The 18,399-nt window shown below is 37.2% G+C and overlaps 1 protein-coding gene across 1 annotated transcript in view; it reads right to left on the bottom strand.

Moving 5' to 3' along the window:
- The window catches only part of LOC126473448 (arylsulfatase B-like), a 332,111-nt gene that overhangs the window by 44,214 nt on the left and 269,498 nt on the right, over positions 1-18,399 (bottom strand). The window contains exon 7 of the mRNA XM_050100501.1: positions 12,236-12,393. Within this exon, the coding sequence (XP_049956458.1) occupies positions 12,236-12,393 (158 nt within the window). The remainder of the gene's footprint in view (positions 1-12,235; positions 12,394-18,399) is intronic.

Raw genomic sequence — 18,399 nt, 5'->3', positions numbered from 1 at the left:
ATCCCCAAACCACCTTCCCTACCCTCTGGCTCCTATCCTTGTAACCGCCCCCGATGCAAAACCTGTCCCATGCACCCTCCCACCACCACCTACTCCAGTCCTGTAACCCGGAAGGTGTACACGATCAAAGGCAGAGCCACGTGTGAAAGCACCCACGTGATTTACCAACTGACCTGCCTACACTGTGACGCATTCTATGTGGGAATGACCAGCAACAAACTGTCCATTCGCATGAATGGACACAGGCAGACAGTGTTTGTTGGTAATGAGGATCACCCTGTGGCTAAACATGCCTTGGTGCACGGCCAGCACATCTTGGCACAGTGTTACACCGTCCGGGTTATCTGGATACTTCCCACCAACACCAACCTATCCGAACTCCGGAGATGGGAACTTGCCCTTCAGTATATCCTCTCTTCTCGTCATCCACCAGGCCTCAATCTCCGCTAATTTCAAGTTGCCGCCACTCATACCTCACCTGTCTTTCAACAACTTCTTTGCCTATACACTTCTGCCTCGACTGACATCTCTGCCCAAACTCTTTGTCTTTAAATATGTCTGCTTGTGTCTGTATGTGTGGATGGATATGTGCGTGTGTGCGAGTGTATACCTGTCCTTTTTTCCCCCTAAGGTAAGTCTTTCCGCTCCCGGGATTGGAATGACTCCTTACCCTCTCCTTTAAAACCCACTTCCTTTCGTCTTCCCCTCTCCTTCCCTCTTTCCTGATGAGGCAACAGTTTGTTGCGAAAGCTTGAATTTTGTGTGTATGTTTGTGTTTGTTTGTGTGTCTATCGACCTGCCAGCGCTTTTGTTCGGTAAGTCACCTCATCTTTGTTTTTATATATATCTATATACTTTGACATTTTTCAAATGTGTGTATCATTCTCTGACACCTTCAGGATGGGAGATAAGCACCCTCTTACATACTGAAAACTAGCCTAATAATAAGACTACATACTGTTGTTGTAGTCTTTAATCTGAAGCCTGGTTTGATACTGATCCTTACGGTTTGATGCTGATCCTCGCACTAGTTGACCCTGTGCCTGCCTCTTTCTCTCTGCAGATCTGTTGCAGCCTACATTGTTTTGAACCTGCTTACCACATGAAAGCCTTAATCTCCTACTACAGTTTTTATTCTCAACACCTCCTTCCATTATCACATTAAACATTCATTGATGCCACAGGATGCATCCTATCAATGTACCCTTTTAATAATCAAATGGTACTTCATTATTAGTTAAATGAAATATCTAAATTCAGTTCAGCATTCTTCTGTAACACAACATTTCAAAATACCTGTTCTCTACTTGTCTGTAACATTTACTGTCCACATTTCATTGCTATACAATGCTACAGTCCAGGTAAGTACTTTCTAAAAATACACCCGGCTTTCTTTCTTGTGGAAAACTGGCTGAAAGCTTGCAGTTTTTCGTTTGGTCACTCTGTTTTCAAAACATTACATCGTAGCTTTCATTTTCTGTTTCTAGAGTGTCATTTGTTTTAAAATTATTTTATCTATCCATGATGGATATATTGCTGATGAAAATGATAGTGTGATAAAGTAGTGTAGCCATCTGAACATGGACCTAATGGCCTGAAACTATTCATGGAATTGAAATAAAGCTTTTATGAATATAGAGCAGTGAGTAAAAATTGGTACCAAGGCTGGGAATCAAACTGGGACCTCCAACTTACTAGGCAGGTGGATTAGCAAGTAAGCCAACTTGGCACAGCAGTTCACACAACTGCATGGATTACCCTGACATGCCTCTCTCCTTGGCTTAAAGTGGATGCCCACTGTATGATCCCTTACTCACTCTCTTCTTAACTTGTTCCAGCTTGATTTCTGTACAAGTTGTAGATACACTTTCTGTGTATTTATTTTTTATCTCAGTGACCTGCAGAATTTCAAAGAGTGTTTCCAGCTATATTTATCAAAACTTGCTGTAAATAGAAAAAAATTATAAATTTGGTTTTTTTTTTCATATTCACCATAACCTTTATGATAGACAAGTTAATTTTATCCATAATGGATGCTGGTGGAATGGTAGTGGATTTTCTTCAATATTACCCTTTAAGATTGATATGTTGTATGGTCAGTACTGCTTCCTGTGTTCCATTATACAGGCAGCCACAAATGTAATAATTCAAACACTACTTGGGGTGCAAAGGGACTACTTTATTACCAATTTATGAGGAAGGAGTAATTGGAGTTGTTTTGATAGAAGCACAAATAAAAAACCTCTTGAAACACTTTTCGGTTCCAAATTTTTTAAAGCAGTGGGAGCAAGAGGCAACTGGAATCAAGTGAAAAAATGTGTACAGTAAAGATGTGCAACTGAAGAGAATGAAAAATTACACTGAATGTTATGTCAGAATAGATACAAGATCTATGCAGAGAACTGGATTCATTTTCATTTGTACTTAGTGACTCTATTCCTCTGTGTTGATGCTTTTGCTGTGGTCTTCAGTCTTAATATTGGTTTGATGCAGCACTCCACACTAGTTCATCTTGTTCAAGCTTCTTGATCTATTCATAACTATGCAATGCACATCCATTTGAACCTTTTAACTCTAACCTTAGTCTCTGTCTACAACTTTCACCCCCCCCCCCCCCCCCCAACACACACAGACTTCTTGCTGTTACTTCATGGACAATTTCAATTCAGCACCTCATATTAGATTTCTGATCTACTCATTTATTCTTTATGATTCTTCTTCATTTGCAAAGCTTCTATTCTCTTCTTGTCTGAATTGTGTATTGGACATGTTTCAGATCCATACAAGGCTGCAGTCCAGATGAATACTTTCAGAACAGACTTCATAACACTTAAATGTAGTGTTAACAAATGGCTCTTTTGCAGAACTGCTTTTCTTAAAAAGTTCTCCTGGTATCTCATTCCTGAAGCTAATTACCTCAGAATCACTTGATATAATTTAACTACATTCCATTGCCTTTGTTTTACTTTTATTGATGTTCATCTTATAACTTCTTTTCATCATGCCATCCATTCAGCTGAACTGTTCTTCAGAGTCCTTTGACATCACCATGCCCCAAATTATTTATTCTTCCTCTACATTAGTTCTCTCCCAAATTTCTCCTTGTTTGACATGAAAGACATTGTGGGGACTCCAGTGAAGTAACATCTCTGACCATCTGACCATGGACCACACACTGAGTACTATGATGTCTGTGGACTTAAGTTGGGTTTAGGCCTTGCTGCCATTTTGATGTGCCTTGTACTGTGCACTACTAACAAAGTATCATTACAGTGAAACCATCTCTTACATAATTGGGATAGCAGTCCCTGTCACATCATAGTCCACTCTTCCTACCACAGTGACACCACCAAATGCACTACACATGTAAACATTACCATTAATGTTTCCGAACATTGCTCCAATGCTGACAACAGTTAACCAACAGTGCAGTGCAACTTTGTTGTTACACTATACACTAGTACTCAGGAAATGGCTTACCTGAACGTAGAGTACTTAATTGAAATATTCATTGCTGTGCAACAATGTTCCCAACACTCTCCATGAAATAACCATGTAAGTGCTCTGAGTCAATGCAGTGTTGGACAGCTCCATGCTATGTAAATAGATGGGCAGTTTAACTCCAGTGTGTCAGCCACGCCAGATCAATTCTGTGCAATCTACCTGGAGCACGTGATTCAACCAGTTGAATGGTGTTTGGACAGTTTAGTTCATGCTACAGTTTGGCATCATCGACACTATGTTAACAAAATCATCAACAATGGCAGCGATTTGCTTCACTGCATCCCCAATACAGTGTGTGGCAGCAAGAAATGAAGACAACACAATTTCACCCAACTGCCACCAAAGGAGATAGCACCCCATCCCCACCACAGTGGCCAGTCATGATGGCTTGACTCAACCTGATCAAGCCAACACACTCTTTCCGCGGGGTGCTAGCCTCAAGCCAGCCAAAACAAACATGAGTCAATTCAGTGTGATCACTGCTGATTGAGCCATTTCCCTCTCACCACAGGGTGTTAGCTTCATGCCAGCCAAAACAAACATCACCTTGTGCTCCAACACATCACACCAGGTGTGATTGTTCTGGCTTCACATACAATTTTGTGTGGAACTACAGGCCGCTGTGTACACTACATCAATGAGTTGTGTGACTTGCATTGAACCACAAGCAAATCCCAAAATGGCCTTCTACATGATGGCACAGCACAACCCCTGGCACACCAGATTCAAGCAGCAACAACTACTACATCATATTGCACTTTGTGTGACCTTGAAACTTCCTGGCAGATTAAAACTGTGTGCCCGACCGAGACTCGAACTCGGGACCTTTGCCTTTCGCGGGCAAGTGCTCTACCATCTGAGCTACTGAAGCACGACTCACAGCCGGTACTCACAGCTCTACTTCTGCCAGTATCTCATCTCCTACCTTCATTGTGTGACCTTGGTTAAGCTACTCCTGTGATAACATCGCAAATTCTCCAAGAAACAGTCCAACTGTGTCTCACTTGAGTGCTAACCATGACAGGACCAGTGAGGTGCATCTGTGCAAATGCCTCTTCAAGAAAGGGCCTGATTATATCTCACACACATGCCTGCCATGACACGATTGGTTACATGCATCTACATACACTGACACCTGCCGACCACCACATCCTACAGCCCTTTGCACTCCTGGCAGGGTGCTCTGTGGTGACATCTCTGACTAGGGACCGCCGACTGAATAGTGTGATATGTGTGGACTTCAGTCAAGTTTAGACCTCACTACCATTCAGATGTGTCTCATACTGCATGCTATTAATAAAGTATCATTGTACCAAAACTGTCTCATATGTCATTGGGACATCAGTTCCCAGAATACCACGGAATATATTCTAAGATTCTTCAATTTGAGACACAAAGTCTGTGTAACAGCAAATCGTACTAATCTCTGAGTAGATTGTTGTCAATGAGCCATCATTCAACCATAATCATTCTCATTAATCAAGAATAACATGAGAATCCAGATTTTTATGCTTAAATGCCAATAAATAAACTTCTCAGTGCGACTTGGAGCTAAAAAGATGTAAATTTTGGGTGAAGTGGAAAATACCCAGTCACAACATAAGAACAACTGTTAGAATGACTATAAAATCATGTCCCAAAACACAGAACTAAAATTCAGCCACAAGGGTTATTACATAGTTGCCTCTAGATATAAGACAGAAAGTTCAGAATGTACATACCTCTGAACATAGATTATAGAAATGTTTTGCAGTTTATTTTGTAAGTTTCCTGAATTTTTGAATACACTTATTAATAGTGACATTAGCATTTGACTGGGCTCAAGAGTTCTCAATACATCAGAGGTCTATACAGTACCACATGAAATTTGACTCATTTATCTTGATTGCAAGTGATATTTGAGAAACTGTGAAAGAGGCACAAAAACAAGCTATAACTTTACATAAAAACTGAAAATCTAGTGAAACACTTGTGAAATAGCATAGAATACTACCACTATACAAATTCCAGTTGCATTTTAAAATTTGCAACAAGATTTCTCAAACTACAAATAGGGTGAACCATTTTAATCCGTAATGGGAAATAACTTGGGATGGAGATGAGACTATAGCAAAATTCTTTAGACAAAAATTGTAGGTAGCAAAGAGGGTCATGCATTGCTACTAACGGTCGTGACCTTGAGCGTGATTTTCAAGGTGATTTGGAGGTTAAAGTGATTTCTTAAAAATGGGAACCGTAATATTTGATTCAAGATTTGAAAAGATATGCAAGATTTACATATAAAATAATACATTATTCAAGGTAACAGCTAGTCCAGTGAAGGTCAAATAAGCAAATATGTTTTTAGTTCTAGTAGGGTTTGTTTTAGAATAGATTTCTTGAGCTCTGATGTAAACTAGTCAAGCATTTTGTGTCATGTGTATCCACAGCTTTGCTTATTACTACTAACTGGTATGAACCTCATCTGTTTTATAAATCAAACTTAATTTCATTTTATTTGTGAGTACATAAGAGACTTACTGATGGATAGAATGCAGTTAAAAATGCAAGAGCTTTTAACTGGTTGTGGATTTATTGACTGTGGTATGCAGCTAAAGTTACTACACATACCAGCATAAATAGCAGAGATATGGTAACATAAGATTTATTTATTTTTATTTTTATTTATTTATTTATTCATCCGTGGAACAATAAATATTGTATGGATGTCGTCAGATTACAAAACATGAGCACACATTTACATTTACAATTAAACAGGTTTCTCATATTTTGTGTAGTTTTTATAACTAGTCATACACATATTTATGATTTACATAATATTTTGGTGATAATGTCATATGTTGCTAATAGTCTACATCTATGTTAAATATTCTTTTACAGTATAAAAACTTTTACTTACTAAAAAGGTTTTAAGCTTTTGTCTGAAAGTGAGGGGCTCATTTATTTCTTTAATTTCTTGTGGTACTTTGTTGTACAGTTTTATCCCATTGTAAAATATACTTTTTTGTGTCTTTGCCTTGTTCTTTCTATCTAGATGGATGTGGTGACAAGCTCTTGTTTCATGGTCATGTATTAGGCTGTTTGTGTTGTACATGTTAAGATTTTTCTTAATGAACATTATGTTCTGAAAGATATACTCACAAGAAACAGTTAGAATTCCTAGCTTTCTAAATAATTCTAGACAGTGGGCCCTGTTGTTGCTATTTGTTATTATCCTTATGGCTCTTTTTTGTACTTTGAACACAGTTTGTATGTTACTGGCACTTGTTCCCCAAAACATGATCCCAGAGCTGAGGACTGAGTGTAGATATCCGTAATATGTTATTTTAAGACAGGTATTATTGCATACCGGTGCAAGGATTCTAAGAGCATAGCATGCTGTGGATAATTTCTTTGCCAAAATGTTGACATGGTTTGTCCATTTCAGTTGGCTGTCTACATTCATCCCTAAGAATTTGGTACTTGTTACACATTCTAATTCATTATTATTAACTTTTATTCTAGTGGCATTGTGTTTTTTGTTCAATTGGAAGTTAATATAGTTAGTTTTCTTTACATTTAGGGTTACTTTATTTTTTAATGACCAGTTGTGGACATCATTGAGAGCCTCGTTTGCTCTTTCTGACAGTTGTGTTGGATTTTCACCTGTTATTACTATGTTGCTATCATCAGCAAAAAGTATTTTTTCGCCATGTCTGATACTTTGTGGGAAGTCGTTAATGTATATAAGAAACAATATTGGGCCTAATACACTTCCCTGTGGGACGCCTATATTCACATTTTCTGGGTCAGACAGGTGTTTTATATGGGAATTGTTTGAAACTTGTGATATCTCAACTCGTTGAACTCTGTTTTCCAAGTATGATTTGAACCACTTCTTTGTCACACCTCTTATTCCTATTTGCCCTAATTTATGAAGTAAGATTTTGTGGTCAACTGTATCAAAGGTCTTGGACAAGTCTAAAAAGATACCACTTACATTTTCACCTTTGTCCAGTGCTTCTAAAATTGCTTTAGTGAACTGTGCTATAGCATATTGTGTGCCTTTTCCGGGCCTAAAACCAAATTGGTCATTGGAAAGAAGATTATATTTATTCAGGTAATTTAGCAGTCTCTTTTTGACTAGTATTTCTATTATTTTAGAAATGATAGACAGTATAGAGATCGGCCTGTAGTTCTCTACATTTTCCACATCTCCGTTTTTAAGGATAGGTATAACTTTTGCTTGTTTTAGGTACTCCGGAAAGTATCCAGACTCGAAAGATTCATTAATTATGTCTGTTAATGGGCCCTTTATGGAGTCTATACAATCTTTAATTACGCAGACTGGAATTTCATCAAGTCCTACTGAAGTTTTATTTTTTAGTTGGTGTACTACTAGTGCCACTTCCCTTTCTGTAGTTGGCAAGAGCACCATTGAGTTTGTTGGCTGGTTCTGAGTAGGTAAATCATACGTATCTGGAAATTTCTGCTGTAATTTTTTTGCAATACTACTGAAATATGAGTTTACAAAATCAGCTAATTTTTTAGGGTTACCTACTGGTACATCTTTGTTTTTAATATGTGAATTGAGGTCCTTTTTAGCAGAGTTAGATGTTTCCTGTTTGACGATGTTCCAGGCTGCTTTGCTCTTGTTTTCAGCTTCAAGTAATATTTTGTTGTTTGAAAGTTTTTTTGCGGCTAGCAACACCTTTCTGTAAATTTTCCTGTACTTTTTGTAGGATTGCAGAACTTCTGGGTTAGACTGATTATTTTTTATGGAGTTGAGATATCTAAGAGTTTCTGAGGATTTTTTGATACCTGTAGTCACCCACTGATTTCTCTTTGTAGTTTTAATTTGATAAAGAGTTTTGGGAAACATCTCTTCAAATCTGAGTTTAAAAATTGACACGAACTTGATAAATTTCTGATTTGCGTTGGTTTCTGCATAGACTTCCCTCCAATCTTCATATTCTAGCTGGGATTTAAACTGATGCAGGGCTGATTTGGAAAACATTCTTTTGTATGTACAAAGTTTAGGAGGAGTTTCTACATGAATGTTAGTTTTTAAGATCTGGCAGAGGTGGTCTGCTAGGCCCAGGTTTTGGACAACAATATGACATTTTTTACTATCAATATCTGTAGCTACATGATCTATAGATGAGGAGGATTCTTTCGTTATTCTAGTTGGACAATTAACAAGGGAGGATATTCCGTAACAGCTTAGAATATTCACATATATGTTGCTAGCCTTATCAGGCTTCATCATATTAATGTTTAAGTCACCACAGATAATTACATTTGCTTTTGGTCCAGAAACCCTGTCTAAGCTTTGATTCAGTTTTGAGAAAAATATATCAATGTCTCCACTAGGAGAGCGGTACACACAAAATATGACTAATTTTTTTGCTATGCCAGGTCCTATTATTTCAACAGCGGAAAGTTCGAAATGTTTGTCCTCACCTAGATCTAAAAGATCATATCTTACTTTAAATGACATACCTTTTTTTACATAGATACATGAACCTCCACCATTCATTGAGATTCTGCTATAGTAACATGCAAGGTCAAATGAGGCTAATGCAATGTGTTCAATTTGCTTCCCTTTGCACCAGTGTTCAGTGATACACAAAATTTGGCTATCAAATTTTTCCAATTCTACTTCTAGCTGTTGTGCTTTGTTCTTTATGGCTTGAATGTTTTGGTGAAACACTGTTAGGTATTTGTTTTCACTTATCTTGGTGGCACCTTTCCCTTTAGACCTGATGCTAAAAAATCCTTCAGATGAGCTGGTGGCATGGTTATTCTTCTGTTGATGACAGTGGAGGTGAGTCTGTTGCCGGTTTGACTTGGAAGTTGGTGTATCTGAGGGTATCTGCCTTATGTTAGTCTTGTAACTGAGGCCGGGTACCAAAAATCCTGCAGAGTTGAAAGTTTCCTGGTTCTTGTGCTTCTTCTGTTTGCTTCTGTTACTGATGATGATGGTGAAGCTGGTGAAAAGTCTTTCACTGTTGAAGACTGCGGAGCGGCCAATACTGATGAAAGGTCGTTGGCTGTTGGCACATCAGGCGTTTTTTTTCTTGTTAATGATGCAGTTGCGTAGTATGTAGCTGCTTCTGCTGAAGCTGCTTTGGAAACTTCTGTCCTAGTTGACTCATTTATCTCAGCTGTTTGTGACAAAAGTGGAGATTCTAGTGCTGGACCTGTTGTCAGTGATTCAGTTTCATTTTCTTGTTGGAAATTTTCAGTTGCTGTGTTTGGTGGTGGAAGTGGTATGGTTGTGCTATTCTTGTCCTTAACTGCCTTCACTGCATTAAGGATTTCTCGACTAATGAATGATTTTCCGAGTTTATTTCTGTGAAGCCCATGCCTTGTAAAATGACTTCTCTCTGTGGATGGTACGTCCACATATGTGGCATTTGGGAGGCTTCGGCAGATTTTCTCAAATTTCCTATTAGTAACTGTGATTTCTTTGTTGACACAGGATTCTTCTATAAGATCATGTCTTTGTGGGATACTGGCAATGAAGAAGTTAACATCTGTAATTTTCTGTAATGTACTTCTTAGAGCTCTTGTGGCGAGTTTGCCCTCGTTCCTATAAACATCATTAGCACCTCCTATTATTAGACAGTTGCTTCCAAGCTTCAAAGAATGTTCACAGTCTTTTAAAACTTCGCGCAAGGGGGCCCCCGGTTTCGTTATTCCACTAACCTTGAATATAGTTTGCATGTTACACAAAATGTCGGCTAAGCCCTTTCCATGACTGTCTGAAAGTATGAAAATATCTTCTTTTTTCTTCTTACCTGTATTGGTAGATATCTTGTTTGCACGATAAGTATGTTCCATGTATTTTATGGTATTTCCTTTCTTGTTATTACAGGACTTCGTAGGCCTACTGAAGTGATTTGTGGTCGCTGCATTTGATGAAAATACTTCCTTTCTTTGGCTCTTTTCACATATTTCATATTCATCACACGTTAAAAATTCAAACTTATTTGCTTGTGGGATTTTGATTTAATCTATGCAGAATGTGTTAGTGTTAATGGTTACAGGAAGTACTCTGTATATTCTTCCAAGAGGTCTTTTGTTTTGAAGTACTTTGTAATGAAGTTAAGTATTATTACATTTTTTCCACAATGAGTGTATATGTAGAATGGGGACCTTTTTTCTGGCACAGACCTGCTTTTCTTCCTTTTCCTCAAAATAAAATGGTAAACAGAGGGTTGTGTCTTATGCCATTTTAGAACAGAGGGAGCAGTTGAGAAGTACAGGTTATTTTAGTTAGGCTCTAATTTTCTATGGTTCATAATTACCACCTCTCACTGGGATGTAGACAAGTAAGTTTTACAACAATAATAAACATTATCAGTTAAAAATATGGTAACTTTCTGATCATTTACATGATTATCTTAAGCATTTGTTTTGTTGCTATATATTGTAACTTGTTACTGGTTGCAAAAAAATGCAAACATTATTCAGAATCTCTAAAGGTGAAGAAGGTAACTTTGGAATAACAAGAATTAAACTTAAGTTCAACAGGGAAATTGGCACACAGTAGTGGTCTTCATTACTGATATTTGTGCAGAATTGTGTGTTTGAATGCAACACATGGTAGTCCTCTCACTGATCTGTACACATTCCTTATTGAAAAGTATGTTAACATGACATAGTGCAATGAGTCAATCATTCATCCATTGAGTTTCAAACACGTCATGAAGAAGGACTTCCAGTAATGTGCAATGAGTCAAAGTAAAACCAGTAAAGAGAAACATATGTTAAGAGGTACAGTAATAATTAACAATCATTGAATTATAGTAGACTATATATGGTTACTCAGGCTAAATTTTACACAGTAAAGTTAGCAGGATGTCTGTTACTTTGAAAGCAGCTATTCTTCCTCTATTCACTTACACACTGGCTATCATCTCCAACTGCTAGTTTATTATCTGCATGAACAGATCACAAGGTATTTCAGAACAACAACAGTTGTCTAACTGCAGTGGGAGTATTTCTTCATCCAGTGTACAAGGACATGTTTGCAGTTAACATGTATTTTAAATCCTTGAATCTAGGTAATCATGTTATTTGTAAAAAAGAGTGGGAAATGGTTTTAGTTTTCTTTAGAATTTATAGGGATTTCCCATATCTTGCCTTATGCCTGAATCCCTGTCTGAATCCTAGACAAGAAGGAGGAGATTATAGGTACATGCAAACTATTATTCCATTTTGTGTTGCAGTTATGCAAATCATAATTCACTGAAACTACTTTTTAATATTAGGGAAAAATAGCGTTAAGTAGAAAAAGTATTTGGAAATGAGTCTAAGAGAACAAAATTGTTTGAAGAGGTCTCTTGCAGATGTTCACTTGCCTACTTTAAAAAGTATTGTTACTGCTTTCATTTGTGAATGAATACTTTCTTTAGATTAGTTGTGTCACCACAGATGATGCTTCTTTAAGCAACTAGTGTATGGAAGTGTGTAAAATAAGTCATTTGCCTGCTTTTAAAATCAACAAAATGAGAGATAATATATATATATATATATATATATATATATATATATATATATATATATATATATTTTTTTTTTTTTTTTTTTTTTTTTTCTGGAACTCTGCCTCCTCCTTGAACACTAATTCAGTTGGAATTGTGATTTATGAAACAAACACATAAACACAAGTCTACTAACATGTAGGTTAGCTGGCTTATTATTCTGTCCATTTTGATTGAAAATAAAGCTAAATACCACTTACACCTCTTAATGGCCAGTTTGATGCTGCATTGCCATTGAATCCAGCTGCTGGACCACCATTGTCTGTTGAGAATATGATGATTGAATTGTTAAGCATTTCTGCTTTGGAGAGAGCATCTACTATCTCTCCCACAGAATCGTCCAGTTTTGAGAGGATTCCTATAACATGTTTAAATAAGGGATTATTAGAAGTACTATATTTGTTTACACAGATGAAGCATACTTTTTTTTGTTTAATTATTTTATTTTATTTTATTTATTTATTTATTGCAGCCAACATTTGGAATTTACAGAACAAATTAGAGAATATGATCCCTTTTGTTTAATGTTTTGCAGGGAGGGTTAAGATTTCACTAGTCAGGACTGAAGTTTTACAGAGAGCTCTGACATATGTGTGTGGAACTTCTGATATATTCATTAAATGTAAGGTACATATTTTTCTGTATTATGTAATCATGTGAATTACACAAAACACACACACATGTATTATATGTACTAGGCTGGAACAGAAAATTACCTAGGTTATGTAATCAGAGTGCTCCTCTAACTGGTCTTTGCAACAAGAATTCAACCTCTCTGGTTTAGTACTTTCTGTCTTATGGGCCAAATGTTAGATTATATGTCTAAAAGTCAAGTGGTCTATCCATTTTTTGTTTTCCGTTACTTAGTGCTTCTTTAACCTCTGGCTATGATTTATATATTTTAAAACATTCTAAGTCATTTAGTGGTTTGGAGTTCGTGGTAAGCTTGTAGGCTCCTTAGAGCATGTGTTGAAACCAATCTGTGGACAGAGGACAGTTACACCTTACAAAAATATTCTTTATAAAGGCTCCTTCCCTATTCCATCTGAAAAACAGTTAGATGTAATAAAGAGAAATACTGAATTGTCATTTCAGTACTACCTTGCAGTTTTCATCTCAGTGCTTTCGCTAACTTTTATTTAGTTATTTTTCTGGCATTTTTCTGACATTTCAGCAGTGTGAGTGAATGGGTTCTCAAAGATTCATGTGGCAGAATGGAGTTGAGCCCATGGCTACAGGTTATAGGTATTCTTGACATTAAAATCCATCGGAGGCATTTCCCTGGTCATTGCTGCTGTAGCTCCTCCATTGTTACTGAAATGGTAACTCATTGCAGCAAAGGATTCCAGGATCCATTGATCTTTACGATTTCTTCTTTCTTGTGACAATTATTGTCATGTTAATGAATTTCACTGGCTTCCCAGCTCTTCTTCACAGTGAAAACCTACATGTCAGCAAATATTATTATGTGGTTGGTTTCATACAGTGTATGATGGGTTATGCCTGATTTATCCAGCTGTCCCAACCTGAAGTTTGATGATCCTAGTATTGTTGACTTATCAGGTCACTACAACATCAACTTTTCCACGTATACACAGTTTGCAGCATACTCTTCTGGTGTGTCACTTGGCCAAGTGTTTCGCGTCATGATAATTCTTATTTAACTGATAGAATATCCACAGTTCCTGAGAACACATTCCAAGCATTGCATTTTGCAACCATGTTGCTGAAGGTCACATTTTTGTCTTGTGTGCATTACAAGCATATTAATCATGCCTGTTTTCTGTAGATAAAAGATCTATGCATCAAACACCAGCAGGAGAACACAAATACATACTGTATGTGTGGATGGATATGTGCGTGTGTGCGAGTGTATACCTGTCCTTTTTTCCCCCTAAGGTAAGTCTTTCCGCTCCCGGGATTGGAATGACTCCTTACCCTCTCCCTTAAAACCCACTTCCTTTCGTCTTCCCCTCTCCTTCCCTCTTTCCTGATGAGGCAACAGTTTGTTGCGAAAGCTTGAATTTTGTGTGTGTGTTTGTGTTTGTTTGTGTGTCTATCGACCTGCCAGCGCTTTTGTTCGGTAAGTCACCTCATCTTTGTTTTTATATAAATCAAAGATTCCTGTATACATATTTCCGTTCAGTTAAGAAATTCTTTTATGCAGTGATATTTTTGTATATAATAAGTAAATACACCAGACAGAAATTTCTGGAAAGTTGCATAATCAGTTAGCCAAAATATAAACATTTCAAACATTCATAATTTTTAACATGATTATCAAGTCATATTTAAGTATTTCAATACTGTGACATCTGTAAGTGGAAGTAACAAAATTGGTTAATTTATTTATTGATGATTTTTATATCTCTTATGTCAGTGAATTTATGTACAGGAAAGTTATGTTTAACAGAAAGTATTATTTCAGATATTTTATTTGTTTATATAGAATATGTTGTCACATTTAAAATTTGCTAAATATTCATTGCTGAATTATTTATCTTCTATTGTTACTTGTTTGCATCATGACCAGTGCCAAGATTGTACTAGAAGAAGTAATGGAAGTAGATGATGTGTATCAGTCACATAGCAGATTTTCAACCATATATGTACTAGTTTTCAATGAGTGACTGTACACTTTTGGTGATGCGTTTGCTAATCAAAAGTATAAGTTTACGTGACAGGAAAGATGGTGTATCTTTCCATAGTTCGAATTATGATCTAAACCTCTTGCCAGCCCAAGCAATCAGCTGCTTAGTATTCAATAAATTTGATGTTCTCCTCCTGCTATAACGTCACATTCTAAAATAATTATCTTAAATTAATGGCACTTTTGCCAATGTACATTTAGCTGTAGGTGGAAGGGTATATCAGACACCACATCAGGAAAGGATAGCTGTTAATCCTTTTCTATCTCCATAACAAATTTAATTGGGGATGGAGAACTTCCAGGTGTCTTATGAAGTTATTAAGCTATTGCTCTACATTGTCATTGTGTTGTTGATATACCTGCTCCATGTCTTAAGATTACAAGGTGCCAAATCCAGCACATGCCATTCAAAATGACCCATGAAGGAATTCTCACCATCAGATGCCTTCCAGCTGTTCATATGAACAGCAAAATTGAAATCTCCCACTGTTTTCTGTTCCTTATCTGCACAAATAACTACATGTTGTAGTGTGTGGTGCCCTTAGTCCAGTGGTTGCCAATTTATTTATGGAGCATTTTAAAATACAGATGATGGTCTTGGCACCTCGTATAAGGTGTACAAGTACGTTGATGACATCACTGTGTGGAGCCATGGTGAGGAACAGCTTGATGACTTTTAAGACATCTGAACAGCCTCAAAGCTGACATTAAATTTACTATTGAGGTAGAAAAGGATCAACAGCTGCTCTTTATAGATGTATTGGATACAAGGAATGATGAGAATTGGCCACAGTGTGTATTGAAAATCATAATCCAATACAGAAATGAGGTATGATTATGTTTGTAATGTGCACTTGGATAACTGTTGCAGTTCTTTTCTTGATTCCTGAATCTTTGTTTTACCAAAATATAGTCTATTTGAAGGCTCATTCCTAGCATAAAATTCTATTAATCTTTCTTCCCTCTCAGTTTACTCAGCAAGATTGAAATCTCCCACTGTTTTCTGTTCCTTATCTGCACAAATAACTACATATTGCTAACCCCTTATGATTTAATTCTCATCTCAATGTGATATTCATTGACATTATTATATACTTTTTCAATCTAACATTCATCCACATCTGTGGTTGTTATCTGTTTTTGTATGATTGCAGAATCTGTTCTTTCTGTTTGCTGCGTATAACACTTTACTTTATTACCTGCTTCCCTATTCACTATTATTATTGCTCCTGTTCTTCCATTATTTGACTACTTATGAATAAAGCCATCATCCTCAGTTTATGAATTCCATCACATCTGTCACATCTCACTGGTTCCAGAATGCCTGTTTACACTGTTTCCATTGCTACCTTTAGAGTTTTCCACACTGGCTTAGTGATACAACATTGTACATGGTCACCCTAATTATTAGCATTATCATTTTGTCTAATAGCTCTTCCCTATAGACATCATCCTGTAAACCAAATGGGGACTAGCTTATCTGTGAAAAAGTGATCAAGAAATTTTAGCAGAGAGCTATATGTAGTAGGAAAAGAGAATGCGGTGGTTTTCTATTGCCTTCCACATCACAGCACTGCAGCCATTAAAGTTACACCGTCCATGCCAGATAGCATCATAGTTGCTTTACCATATCCTTGTTTTCTCTCAGCTGTAAGTACTAGAGAAATTGTTTACTTCCTACAGGATGAAGCTTCTCTGAATACCAATCCCAGCATTTCCTCTCTCTGATTTGATGATATTTGAACCATAGAAATGAAGTTTCAAAGGGGAATGGAAAGCTGAAACAGGCTAGATCACATGCACAATGAATAAACCAAAAGACAAATAGCCTTCTGAAAACCAGAAAAATACAAGCAAAAATGATTCAACCATATCCTTTGAATGGACAGTAAGGAGCTACCAACATAAGCTACTGACCATAGACCTAAAGGCAAAGACATTACGAAAGTCCAAGGAATAGGTGAGCTGATGGATCCAAACAGGCCTCACCCATGTACTAGATGATGGCAATGGATTTAGATATTTTGAGTGCAGGGAGGGGGAAAGGTGCCATCAGTAGTTTGACTGATTTGGTGCAGCCCACCCATCACAATTTTCTCTCATGCTCTTTCTTTTTCTAATTAGTTTTTACACATATTCCTTTCCTCATCAATTCTGCAAATAACTTCTTTGTTTCTTGTCTTATCAGATCACTTAATAAATGACATCTTTCTATAGCACTTCTCTTCTCTTTGCCTGTGCTAATCTGCTTCTCATCTCGTCCTTGTTTCACCTGTCATGCATTATTTTACTTCCACAGTAGCATAATTCCTCCACTTTGTGCATTATGCAGTCCCCAGTTTTTTATGTTGAGACTAATATCATTTCTGCTACTCCTCAGTACATTGGTCTTACTTTAGTTTAATCTCAAACCATATTCTGTACTCAGAAGACTTGATTTCACTCAGTGGGTCCTTTAATCCTTTCACAATTTCATGGAGGATGCCAATCTTATCACCGATATCCTTTCACAGTGAATTTTTGTTAAACTTCCGAACCATCACTACATCTTCAATACAAACACTGACAGTGATTGAAAGTGTTACACTATGAATACCCTGACCAAAGGTTAGCAAACTGATATTCCAGGAGCCATGCTTGTGGGATATGTGGATAAAATTTCATCCTTACGTGAGCTTATTTTCAATACAAAAAAGGTCATCTCTATTGATGAAGAAATATGTGTGTGTGATGGCTGCTGAATTGTGTAACATGGCACACAAAGAAACAACATTATGCGATTACTGTTATCAGGACTGATTATCAACATGATCCTTTAGTTGTATGTTGTACACATATAGCACAAATAACTGCTAATTTACTCATTTCTATTTTGCAATACCTGTGTTTGAATTGGTAGTTTTATGGAAGTACGTGTTATTAGGTACCTACAAACAGGTCACAAAATTTCTATAAATTACAGGCCGGTGGTGTGTTGCTGCAGAGCTGGCATTCGATAGTGCCCAGTTTTTTGTCTTGCGTTGGGAGTGGTTCAAGGGAATTTGGTTGACAAGACAGCAATGTGAGTTCACTGACATGTTCCTGAAACCACTGCAATACGATTACTGCCTTGTTATGTTGACAGTTATCCTGCTGGAAGACGCCATCCTCTTGGGAGAAGACATTAAGCATGAAGTGATATAAGTGTTGGCAATAATGTTTACATGCTCCACAGCTGTCATAGTTCCTTCAGTTACTGCCCAGACTCCATGGAAGCCCATTTGAATGTCCCTCATAGAGTAATAATGCCACCACCGGCCTCTATCTCTGGTGCACTGCAGATTTCCAGCAGTCATTAGCCTGGATGATGGCCTATCCAGAAATGACCATCGAGCTAGTGTAACAAGAAACATAAGCCATTTGACCAGATGGATTTCATTGCTCCACTTTTCAGACTCAATGATCCCATTGCCCACTGCAATTATAACTGGGAATGTTGTTAGGTCAACATAGGAACACATGCAGTCGCTGCTGCAGAGCCCCTAGTTCAACTATGTGCGCTGAACACTGTGCTCTGAAACACTTGTGCCTGCATCAGAACTGTACTCTGTCGGCAAATTTGCTGCAGATCGTCACCTACCTAGCTTTTTGGAGAGGGAAAACCTTCAAGCTCCATGTCCTGTGCTGAGGCATGGACTTCCAAGACATTTCCACTTACGTGTGGCTTCATTATCC

The sequence above is a fragment of the Schistocerca serialis genome, chromosome 4 (assembly GCF_023864345.2).
Source record: "Schistocerca serialis cubense isolate TAMUIC-IGC-003099 chromosome 4, iqSchSeri2.2, whole genome shotgun sequence".
In the NCBI taxonomy this organism is placed as follows: Eukaryota; Metazoa; Arthropoda; class Insecta; order Orthoptera; family Acrididae; genus Schistocerca; species Schistocerca serialis.
This window is presented reverse-complemented; position numbering and strand designations above follow the sequence as displayed.